Source organism: Xenopus laevis, chromosome 2S (genome assembly GCF_017654675.1).
Source record: "Xenopus laevis strain J_2021 chromosome 2S, Xenopus_laevis_v10.1, whole genome shotgun sequence".
Taxonomy (NCBI): Eukaryota; Metazoa; Chordata; class Amphibia; order Anura; family Pipidae; genus Xenopus; species Xenopus laevis.
This window is the reverse complement of record NC_054374.1, coordinates 87,632,727-87,645,558: the sequence shown is the minus strand read 5'-3', so window position 1 is coordinate 87,645,558 and position 12,832 is coordinate 87,632,727. Positions and strand designations below refer to the sequence as shown.

General features: G+C 36.7%; 1 protein-coding gene across 5 annotated transcripts in view; it reads left to right on the top strand.

Annotated features, from left to right (window-relative positions):
- rph3al.S (rabphilin 3A like (without C2 domains) S homeolog) overlaps positions 1-12,832 on the top strand; it is an 88,441-nt gene that overhangs the window by 38,353 nt on the left and 37,256 nt on the right. For all 5 annotated transcript variants that reach the window (XM_041584111.1, XM_041584110.1, XM_018249658.2 and 2 more), the window contains one exon: positions 11,783-11,954. In XM_041584111.1, the coding sequence (XP_041440045.1) occupies positions 11,783-11,954 (172 nt within the window). The remainder of the gene's footprint in view (positions 1-11,782; positions 11,955-12,832) is intronic.

Sequence of the window (12,832 nt, the reverse complement as noted above, 5' to 3'; positions counted from 1 at the left end):
AGTAACGGAACTAGGTGGGGGCGGTCCCTGGTGCGGACCATGCAGCCGCCCCCCCCCACCCTCGTCCGTGTGCATTTACTTTGCGGCTGCAGCCGACTCCAGCCGGCTGCAGCGCATGCGATCTGCCGGGGGGGGCTCTGCACTGGTGCGGGCCCTGGCCCAGTTGCACTCCCCCGGTAGTTACGCCACTGGTGTAATACTGAAGAACTATTGTAAGATAAAAATATCATTCCTTGAGGCGTACCTTTGAAATGATTGCAGTTGAGATCAATTTTTTTAGAATAGGAAAGACAAATACAGTTACGATTTGTAGAGAGTCCGTAGCCAAGCATGGAGGAAAATGATGGAGAGGTGCTTTTTTACCTCAATGTGTTTGCAAATTTTTCAGACCAGATTTGCTTATCACTAGGGACTGCATTTTGTTGCATTGTATTCAATTAAAATAACGAGTCTTTCAAAGGGGGAATATATGTGGATGGCATGAGGGAGAGTAAGTTAACTCAGATGGCGCACACAATAAGAGAGCAGGCTGGGGAAAACAATGCAATTTTGGTGTTTAAAATAAAACAAATAGAGCAGTATGAGTTTATATATTTGTGGGAATAAACACAATGTAATTTATGCTTATTTATGTTTGTCCTTGTTTGTGGGTATTTATTCTGAATCAGCATTTACATTGTTGTTCTTTGGGTACAGTCAATAGTGCAGAATTACAGGACTTATTCTGAGCACAAATATACAGTAAATAGAATTACTATCCGTGAAGTTATTGTTAGAGTACAGAAAGCATCTTAAAATATATTACAGGCAGAAATAACCCTTTCTTATAACAAAATACATAACATACATTATTGTCAAATGTGCTGTAAATCGGAAGATAAAAGTTGTTGCTGTTTTTTCCCCCCAGAATACAATAAATATTATTTTTTATTTTGCAAGGGCTGCAACTCTATGAAGTGCCTTCTGTAAATGTTATTTATGATGGTATATTTGAGTTGGAAATGTTTTTGCTTGTACAGCAGATTACGCTTTATAGTGATCAGCTCTACCCAAACTTTACTTTAGTTTAGTGGCTGAACAATGTTTGAAAAATTCTCTAGTTTTGAAGTACAACTACAGCCACTGAAGGACTGCTGAGATCAGTAGTGGTATATATTGTTGCCATAATGTACAAGTAAACCTACCACTTCTGATTTCTACTGCCACTCTTTAATAACTGACTTAAATGGTACATATTGGCCATACAGGTACAATGTTTTGCTTGAGAATTATGCTGTGTATGGAAGTCTTTTAAATTCTGCATTCTTTTCAGCCCAGAATAACTATTTGAATGTTTAATGTACTGAATTGAATCCATGTTCATCTTCTGACAGTAACTAGCATAAAACAATGTTAATGATGATGGCAATCTGCACAACTACAAAAGCAGAAAAAACAAAGGCAGAAGGCTGTAACCTCTTGGATATAGGATTTCTTCAGGCTAGGGAAATTGTTGTGTTTGATTCAAAATGATAATTCATAATTTCTTATATATATATATATATATATATATATATATATATATATATATATATATATATATATATATATATATATATATATTACAAAAAAGACCAGCAACACCGATATATTTTGTGCAAAAATTCAAGTGTATTGAAGATGCATGTACATGCATCTTCAATACACTTGAATTTTTTGCACAAAATATATCGGTGTTGCTGGTCTTTTTTGTACTATGTAAGCTTTTTTACCTTGCACCCGACTTTGAAACAGTTTGGCGGAGTGCGGCCCCACAGGAACTTCGGTCCCCTGCTTGGACCTTTATCAAGACGGTCTTGATAAAGGTCCAAGCAGGGGACCGAAACGTTGACCTGTTTTCTTTTTAAAGATGATTTAATAAAGATGAAGATATTTTAAATTCCCAGTGTGCATTCCTGATTCTATGGATTACTATATATATATATATATATATAAATCCAAAGACTGGTGCACTCAAAAATTCGTCACTGCCTTGGAGTTTTTGATACAGCCCTCTGTTAAAATATCTTGCATCACTCATACCATCCATACCGTGATAAGGATATATTTCAGTATAAAATAAGTGGCAAGTTAATTTAGCTATGGATAAATGTTTTTCTCAGAGCTGAAAACTTGAAAAAAATTTACAGTATGCCTAGCAGTGACCTAGTTTTACCTCGTTTAACAGATCTTGTAAAAATTAAATAAACCCAGTAGGCTTATTCTGCTTCCAATAAGGAATAATTAAATCTTAGTTTAGATCATGTACAAGCTACTGTTTTATTCTTACAGAGAAGGAAATAATTTTTTAAATTTTTAAAAAATTTGGATTATTTGTATAAAATGATGATGACCTTTCTGTAATTGGGATTCTGGATAACAAGTTTCCAGATAATAGAACTCATACCTGTACCACATTAGCAGTTTGGTGATTTCATTCCATTGGCTTTTTTTTACCTTTTTACATGTTACTAAGGTAATGTACTGCGAGATTCTTAATAACAGAAACTAGTGTCAGTGTTAATTTTGATACCTGCAGAGTTAATGAATAAAGCTACTGAGCCATTTTCTATCCCATGTGAATGCCTTGAGCAGTCACTGCAGTAGCTCTTCAGTGCCCTTTTTATATCCATTGATTAGTACGGTACATCATTTAACACCACAAGATACTGCTAACTGAAGTCTCGTAAGTTGTGCACTCTATTTTTCTTTCTTTCTTTTTTTTTTGTGCTGCTTGGCTGTTAACCATACAGCTTTAAGTTCATTTCGAAAAATCTAAGCGGAGAAAGTAAGAAGATATACAAAGTTTTGTTCAGGTCTATTATTTCATATCTCATATTTCGAGTCTTCAGCATTGTTCAGTACTGGACTTGGATGGCTGACAGAAGCTGGTGCTTAGGAATTACAAGTAAGCTACTTAATTATACTTGTAATATTATGTATAACATATCACATAACATATATAAATATATATATACTATATAATGTATAGTATTAAAGTACATGTTTTAGGGGTGATTTATCACTGGTCAAATATATATACATATATATATTTGGATAAAATGGAATCTATGGGAGATTACATATGTGCTCCATTTATTTTTGGCTATTCATGATTCTTTTCATAGTAGCACCAGGGCCATCGTATACAATGTGATTGAATTTGAGATCTCCATACCTCCAATTTAAACCACGCAGCAATGGCCTATCCTATGAACATCTTTGTGGCAGATGCTCACTAGTGGCCCTGTTACAAGCTTTCATATTAAAATACCATTATTCACTTAGTAGGGTTGTGTAAGGAATTTCCATGGCAAATGAGTTCTTCTGCCAAGTACCGATATGCCAACAGATACAAAAAGCAAGTGACAGAAAATCAAGAAAATGCTAGTCAGATGTAGGATATAGAGGTGGAAGAGCTGGTATAAATCCAGTAACAGAAAGGAGCAGGAGTAGAACTGGTGAAAGGAAGGAGTGGGATGGAGTGGGCATAGAACCAGTGACAGGAAGGAGCGGGACAGGGCAGAGCAGGAACAGGACTAGGAATAAGAAAAGGATTGAAGCAGGATAAGACAGGACTGGAACTAGAGCAGGAGAAACAGGACTAGCACAGGAATTAGAACCATGCAAAAAGAGCAGGGCAGGAATAGGTTTGAAACAAGGCTAGGAGCAGACAGGAGCCAGAGCAAAGAAATAAGAGCCAGAGACAGTGCACAGTGCTCAAGTTAACCAAAGCCAATGCTCAAGCAAGTAAGGGGAACAGGGCTTATATATAGAAGAGTCAGCCCTGATTGGCTGACCCAATTCAACCAATAAGGCTACTGGGTCAGAATGGAAAAGCCGTTGATAAAGAAAGAGCTTGTCAGTCACTCCCATGGCCCATTGGCCAAGAAGGGCAACTGTCAACCATGAGGTTTCAGGTTCAAGTTCCAGCAGAGCCTTCCAGGTTGTCCTCTTCCTTTGATATTTTTTTCTCCCTGATAACACTGGCTTCAGGTCTCTGGTTAATGCCTAATGTTTTGGCAACTGTCCAGTGCTCAAAATCCAAATGCAATAATGGATTCCTGTTTACTGCCTGGGTCATATAATTCTACAAATCTCAAGAAAACAGAAAAACATGCAATTTTAAAGCACCAATCAAATCACAAAAAGGCATAGTTGTACTGTATTTCCACACTGTATAACTTTGTATAAATTTGCTAACACATATATAGTTAGCATGTTCATAATGCCTACTTCTGAGGGGTTTGTAGAGGACTCCACTCTATGAACGATTCTTCAATGCATCAAAGCAATTCATTATACTTCTCAGCAGGTTTTGGGTGCTGGTAATTTCGACGTATGAAAAATAGTCTTAGAAATAGAAAACCTGGATTAAGCAGTTTTCCCTTTTAAATTATTTAATATTATATAATTATTTATATTATTCCATACAAAATGTTAAGCCTGTTGGATATCTGTTTAATTAACTGGACTATTTCAAACTTGGTGGTGATACCTTTATCCTTTCCTGCGTCAGTTACTTTCATAACTTTAAATTCTTTGTCAGGTATATTGTCAAAATTAGTATCTACCTATGTCCCTCTACTTCTAAGACATCAGAACCGTGCACCCTTAAAAGAAAGGCAAAAAAAATGTGGCCTCAGTGGGGGGAAAAATCCTTCTTGACCCCCTCCAAGAAGGCAATCAAACCAGTACCTGTTACTTAGAGCTACAGTATCTTTAATAAAATTGTATTTATTCTTGAGCTAATACTCTCCTCTATATAGCTACTATCATTTCACTCTCTCAGTCCCTGTGCTCAGATCAGGACAATCTAATGACTAAACAGTTCACCACAAGAGTTGTGCCTAAACCCATTCTCCCTGAATGCCCAATGACTGTGTAATTCTCTGACATCTTGCATCAGGAAAGCGTCCATACTAACTCTGTTCTGATACTAACTCTGTTCTCAACTCTGTATTGAAACCCCTATCACTTAAGTATTTATTTTTACTGTTTTGTGATTTACTGGTTTATAATAATTGTACCCCTGTTTGACTTTAGACCTTGTAAAGCACCTGTGGTGCTGTATGAACAAAAACAATATACAGTACACCGTTTATTTTAAATGCTATTCTATATGGACTGATCTGTGCAGCCCAATGCATGGGTTACAAAATGAGACAAAAAGTTACAGAAAAAAGTAGTGTTTAACAAATGTAACTGAACTGACGTTTTAAACTGAGCCACAGCATAGAAATACAGTACATTGTATCTACTTCCCCTCATAAATCATTCATTTGAACTAATAGTTTATAGAAAAAATCTGCATAATCTACTACATAATAATATGTTTTATATAGTTATATGACTTGACATTTTTGATTAGCTCTTGCCAACAGTTAAGGATCAGCCCTCTCGTTGTTTGCTCAGCCATTTTAATAATGTAAGAGGATGGAGTTGTTGTTTTGAGAACATGTCTGAGGTGTTTTCTCCTAAAAGCAGGGTTTGACAAGTATAGGAAAAACTGTGAATTGGTAAAAGCTAGTTAAAGTAAAAGCAGACTGAAGGGTGGGAATTGGTTGTCATGCAATCCGAAATTAGATCTTTGCAACTGCTAATTGTTTTCTTTCTGTATTTCCCCAACACTTTTTGTGTGACATTTCATTTGATCTTTTTCAGAAGCAGAAAGCACATTATTGTCTAGGTACCTATTGCTTTTTTCCTCTCCTGCTTTGTTGTACAGTTATATATTTATCACGCTATCTGATCTTTCTCCTCTTCCACACCAGTAAATAGGCTTTCATCAGAACTATTTCACATTGCACAATGCATATTCTGTTGCATTTGTGTGCATATGTTTTTGCCTGTATAACAAAACACCTAGGGTATATCTTTCCTGGTAAAAGCAATACCAGTGTTTTGGATTGATTTGCTCATTTTACTGTGATATTACTACTTCGTTTTTTAGCAACTGCACAATTAGGGGCAGATTTATGAAAGGTTGAATTTCAAATTTATGTGAATTTTACTTTAATAAATTCGAATATACTCAACTGAAATGGGAGGTTATTTAAGAAAAAACTCAAACTTCTAAAACTCGAATAATATCAGGTGGCGTTTAGTAAAATTTGAGTTTTTCCCAGGGTCAAGGTATGATAAATCTCGAATTCAAGTTTGAATTGAGTTTGGATTATTCCCAACATGAATTTGTGAGTTTTGACCAAAAATTCAACTCTGCCCCTTACTGTCATCAATATTACGGGAAATGCCAAATGTTAAGTGCAGCATACGTTAGAGGTTTTGAGCCATAGAAGAAACATAACCATTTGCAATGGACTAAAAAAAGGCACATCATTATTCTTTATTCTGTATAAAACAGCTACAGTTTTCCTGAGTATATGAGTTCCCCTACATAACACACTGTGGCACAGTGTCTGGGAAAACTGTAGAGCGAAGGAACATATTTCTCAGAATGCTCTTTAAGTCCCGGCAAATGAGGAGCATCATAGAGACTGGGAGCAATCAACAGATAATGACTGGTGCAGCAGCTATGGGTGATATTTAGTGATGAGTGAATTTTTTTGCAAAGTTTCACCATGAAAAATTGTTGCGCATCAAAAATTTGTTGCACAATTTGTCGTGCGTAAAAATAAATTGTCACCCATAGACTTCAATTCATTTCATAGAATTTTTGTCATTTCGTGAGTTTTCAGTGAAGCGAGACAGGTCAAATTCGCCCATCACTGGGGATGTTACCACCTGCGGGCGGGCAGATCTTTGAAGAGATTCAGGAAATAGGAAGTGTAAGGCTATGAGGTTTTTCATATGAAGTAGGGGGATTGGAAATACTCTGGATGGACTAACAACCTAAGTTCTGGTTAATGAACAAGAACTGTTACAATTAACCTCTCTCTCTCTCTCTTGAAAACTTGTAAATAAAACAGGAATATTCCAACCTGGATGTTGCTGCCTTTGTACTTTGAGAAGTTATTGCTAAGGCTAACATTTAAATGGAATCCCACAACACTACAAGAGCAGTTAATTACTTTGATATTTTTTTATACAATAGCACATTACTTCTAGTAATAATACACTGCTAATCACAAAAAATCTGATGTGCAGTGTAACTACTTGTCACAGACTAGTGGATAAATATAGCATTCTAGCTCGCACTATTGCAGCTAATCTATTGGCAATAAAATGCCTCCGTAGCTTTCCTTCTCCTTTCAATCTATGAAATGTTTCACTATATCACAACATCAGATTATACACTGCTGCCATATCCTAATGCAGCCGTTGCCCTGATAAGACACAAATACAGTAAGTATGTGCAGAACCATTCCTGCTGGTGGTTATGAAAGAACTGGACTCATTTTAGGAAATGAACAAGAGTTTTAGTTATGGGGGAAAGGAACCGTTTTGTCTTCCAAGCTCTTAGCCATCACCCCTATCTTCCCCAAAGGGCAGAGCATGTAAAATGGTACACACAGTTATAGATATAGATATCTACACACAGTTTGAATAATTCGTTGCAGTTTATGGCACAGGTGCCATCTTTTTTTTTTAACGTTTATATAACAAAAAATGTTCATGTTACTTCTTCATCATTCTTGTTTAATGGGCTTAACCTTTATGACTTGCAACATCTTATAAGATTCAAGATTCCTTTATTTGTCAATACAGACTATATAGTTATACAGCGTATCGAAATTTCGTTTCACTCAGGCCCCCCCCCATGGTGCATTTGCATAAAGAAAGAGAAGGAGCATTTGTGGATACACATAAGGTGACAGGTGTAGGAAACAGTTAGGTTTTATAATGTTATTGTGTTAAGCACTCTAATTGCTTGTGGAAAGAAGCTTTTGCAGTGTCTAGTAGTTCTAGTTTGAATGCTGCGGATCCTCCTTCCAGATGGCAAGAGAGAGAACAGAGAATGAGATGGGTAAGAAATGTCTTTTGTTCAGATATTTGCACGGCGCATAATGTGTTTCTGGTAGATTTGGGAGATGTTGTTGTTGCCAAATGTCTTACTTCTTCTCTGTATGCAGACTCATCATTTTTCCCAATAAGACCTACTACTGTTATATCATCTGCGAACTTGTTAAACACAGCAACTTCATCTAAACCTTTATTCCTTCTTAACCAAATTGTTACTTTGTCCTCTAATCAACATCACATACAAATGCTCTCTTTATCAGCAAACCAGCAAACAATATTTCTCCTTATTTTCTGGATCCACTTAAGCAAAATTGACACAGTTTTCAAAACAAAAGTATTCATACAGTATGTTCAAGAGGAATTTCAGAAAGAATTTGAGAAAGGTTCGATTTAGAGGAGGGGTCAGAAGGAATTACAGGCTATAAAACACAGAAAAAAGTTTTGCTTATCAGTTTCTGCTTTGGAACATTTAACCCTGTCTGTTACTTTTAAGTCTCAAGTAGTCTTTTTTTCTCCTCTCAGCACATCATTTGTGTTCATTAACATGTTATCTGTTGCTTTTAAACCTTTCCCGTCTCAGGTACTGTACCTTCGGAAGGAATCTTCCATGACTTACCCCATGTAAGCTAGCACCACCGTGGCACGTAGGACCATATGTCCTTACCATAAATCTTTGCCATCACCTCTACAGGCGGGCAGTTGAAGGTCCCAGACCTCCGATACTCAGATTCCTTCCCTACAGAGCGTAATGCTTCTGAATGAGTCTGACTCCCCGAGGGCCTGTGTGAGTTTATTACCCATCTTACACTCAATATTCCCCGTTCCTTCAAGTCCTAGACTATCTTGGGCTAGCATGTGGTAGCTTGGGGGCTTTGGTTAGTACAGAAAAAGCAGTGGCCAGTCACTTGCCTAAACGATCTGCCGATCCTGCGCACTTCTCCCTCTAGTTCAAACAAATACACAAAACACAAATACCTTGAGTGGTCTCAAGATAATCCAAGGGAGGAAGGAAAAAAGGCAAGGATTTATTTATTACTTTGAGCAGTCACATCTGTTCTTATTCATTTATCTCCACCTTAACTGTCATGGAAGTTTACATGCCGGAGACCACTTGAGGTTAAAAAGGATAATATTTATTTGACACAAGCGCTGTGGATTATGAACTCACAAAGAGTCAGAACCCTGAACAAAGAAACCAGAGTTTTTATAAACTTGGGAACCTATGACATAAGAATTTATGGGTGTTAAACACAGAATTGTATTATTTCTCAAAGGTGCAATTGAAATCTATGGCTGAAGGTTCTAGGGACTGGCCTTCTCTATTCCATGTCTTATAGAACAGTGATCCCCAACCAGTGGCTCAGGAGCAACACGTTGCTCACCAACTCCTTGGCTGTTGCTCTCAGTGGCCTCAAAATAGGTGCTTATTTTTTAATTTCAGGCTTGGATGCAATTTTTAATTGCATACAAACTAGGTTTTACAAACTAGCATACAAACTAGCTATTACCAAGTGGGCTGCTAGTCAACATAGGGCTACCAAATAGCCAATCATGGCCCTTATATGGCACCCCAGGGACTTTTTCACCTGTATTGCTCCCCAAATCTTTTTACATTTGAATGTGGCTCACGGGTAAAAAAAAGGTTGGGGGCTCCTGTTATAGAATGTTATGTTTCAGGAGATTTTGTGTGGCATGAAGTTAAATTTAAATGTTACTTTCATTCCCTTACAGTGAATAGCTCAATAAATGTATATCAATTTATGTTGAATGATTTTGTGAAATCCATTACATTTTTGTGTGCAGAAATGATTCATTCTCTGTTTCCATCAGCCCAGTGATTGATAAAGATTGCCAAGCCCCATTCTCAAGGACCCAACAGAGCAGGTTTTCAAGAAATCCTCCCATAAGGGCTAGTGGATTAATTAACAGATGAGTCATTAGGATTCATAATATTGGGAAATCCAGAAAGCTTACATTGCTGGGTGTCCTTGAGAGCCTGAAATCCTTGAGCTAAAATGTATTATACCTACATCTAACATTGGTTTCCATAGAAAAACTGTGACATTAATAATATGTGAGGCTACTGTGTATGGCAAAAACTGTAGAAAATACACATTTTGTTATTTGTGCAAAATTTCTCATGTTGAGCCAAGTTATTTGAATCCTAGTTAGAGGAATGTAAGTGTTCTTTTTTTGCTAAAATATTTTAGTTATGACTTTTAGACATGTGGAGTCATATACCACAAGGAACGCTTCCAAAGCTGGCAGTGCCCAGCTAATGGTTATGATTTTGGTTATTGGGTGTGGGGATATTAACTGTTTTAGTAAACCTGTCCTGGTGTGCTTATATTACAATTAATTAGTGATGGGCGAATTGGTGGAGTTTTGCTTCGCAGAAAAAAAGGGGGAATTTCGTGAAATGAGAAAAAAAATTTGAAACGGCGCCGGTGTCTCATTTTCCATGCTGGCGTCCATTTTTGACGCCAGCAGCCATTTGTTGACGCCGGCATCCGTTTTTTTGGACGCTGGCGAATTTATCAGGAATAATTCTTAGTTCATGCACAAGTAAAAGATAATTATTTCTTTAGCAAAAATATAAGAATCCAGTTTTGAAGTGGGAGGTAGCAGCATTATGAGGCATTTAAAAAAGAATTGCTTCAAAATCTATGAGATGCGCAGTTTGACCCAATTGGACCAAATAGGCAGAGATACTATTATTAGCATACATTAGTCAAGATTCAGTTGAGTCATTCATGTGTAATTATATGAAAATTAATGGATGATTCAATTTGAGATACAATATAATTCAGAAAAACTGATTTCACTGTTCATCACGTGACCATTCTATTGAAGTCTATGGGAAAAAACTGGAACTGAATTTGGAGAAACGTTTTTTGTCAACATTATTGGTCTCTTTGTGAGACCTTGCTGAGAATGGTCTCACGAAGAACATCGAGAGATAAATTATATATACTATAATGATGTTAAATGAATCAGCAGTTAGCACCGGGGCATTTACCTACCATTTTTGAGTGAACCATACTCTGAACTGTACAAATGTTGGATATGTACTATATACTATGGCAAACATTTCCATAATTAATTAACATCTCCATAGAGTTGTTGACTTCTGTTTCTTTTACACTATGAATTAATCTGAAAAGGCATATTTAACCCAAAGATTGTATTTCATGTACATATAATTTTCCTTTATATATATTATAATTGAATTGCACGGCTGCTTTTGTAGCACAATAAAGAAATTTAGCAAATGACACAATTGGTTACACGTTCACAATGCCCTGTGCTTTCATTGTGCACTATATTACATAGCAGGCTAGATTAGAATGATAACACCACAAGATTTACAAAATAAATAGCGATGTTTGGGTAAAAAAAAATAGCTTTACTTTGGCTGTCTGAGTGTTAAAGAGTTTTATTTTATCCACCCCAGCTGTTGATCACCACCAACCAAACAGACCGTGTTATGTTTTTCACTGCTGAAAGGCTCTTCACAATGTGTAATTGGATATAAAGATTTTTGTTGGATAAAGGGCTCTCTAAACACTTAGCTAGCATCTGGAACCCACTGCCTCTGTAAATTACACACACCTACTGTATGTATAATCAATTGGCAGGTTTGTCCCGATGAACAACATATTGCTGTTATTGAGCAGAGTTTTTCACCTTTTTATTGTCATTTCAAATATAAATTGTAATCAGAATTTTGTGTATGGGACCCAAAATTACATTATGTGGTTAAATACTGCATATCTGATAAAATATTGTTGATCAAATATTATTTATTAACATTACTGACATACACAATGTATTTTTCCAGGTTTGGAAGAGATCTGGTGCCTGGTTTTACAAAGGTCTGCCTAAATACATCTTACCTATGACATTCTTAAACAAAACTGGTGAACTGCACCTGAGACCTGTGCAATCTGAGCATCCAGTCCAAGACATAAAGAATTCATCTAACCGGACATACACATGGGCTAAAGGAAAAGGTCAGATACCTTCTAGAATTTAGTTTAAATACATTCCTCATGTTGAACAAAATTAGCACTCTTGAGACTCTTTATACTTAAGCGTGAACCCTCGCAATTATGTGGAGGCATAGTGTTGCTGAACTACAGTTTTATAGTAGTATGCAATAAATGGGTGCCAGTGGTTCTTAACTTACTCATAGTTAATCTGTTTTATTAAACATACTAGTTTATCCTTAGTTTATCTTAAGTGGAACCCAAAGGATATCTCTCTACTCCCTGGTTCTACACAGTTAGTTCCCTTCATTTGGGAATCTAATCCCACTCATACACATCGGAGGAGCCTTTGCTCTAGCTCTAGACCTGCCCTGTCTAGGTTCCACTGTCTGTCTAGGTTCCTGCTTGCTTAAGTAAGGCAACTAACAAAATAGACCCTGACCACATGTGTGCTCAGTATATATACTCTTGCATACTGACACCTATTGGCTAAACCAAAGAACTCAGGGGTCATACTCCCCTTTTCTGTAATTGCTTTTAGTTCAGGGGTGTGTAAGTGTACAACCATGTCCTGCCTACATCCAACCATTTTGTCACAAGCTTTCATTGTGTCAATCATTATTGAATTTACTAACCATTACTAATCTGTGTGCCAATTGACACATTTACAATGGAATTGTGGGAAGGAATGTTATTATTATTATGTCATATCCCCGCCCAGAAATCTCAACCCCTTAATAGCCCATGAATCATACCTTTGTGCTTTCATGGGCATGGGGTCGCTGCCTGAATATGGAATATGTTCTGATGTGTGAAAACTGCAAAAAGCAAACAACTACAAAAGATTAGTTTAGTAGAACATAAATTCAGACAATTTTATCTTGTGCACTGGCAATATACTG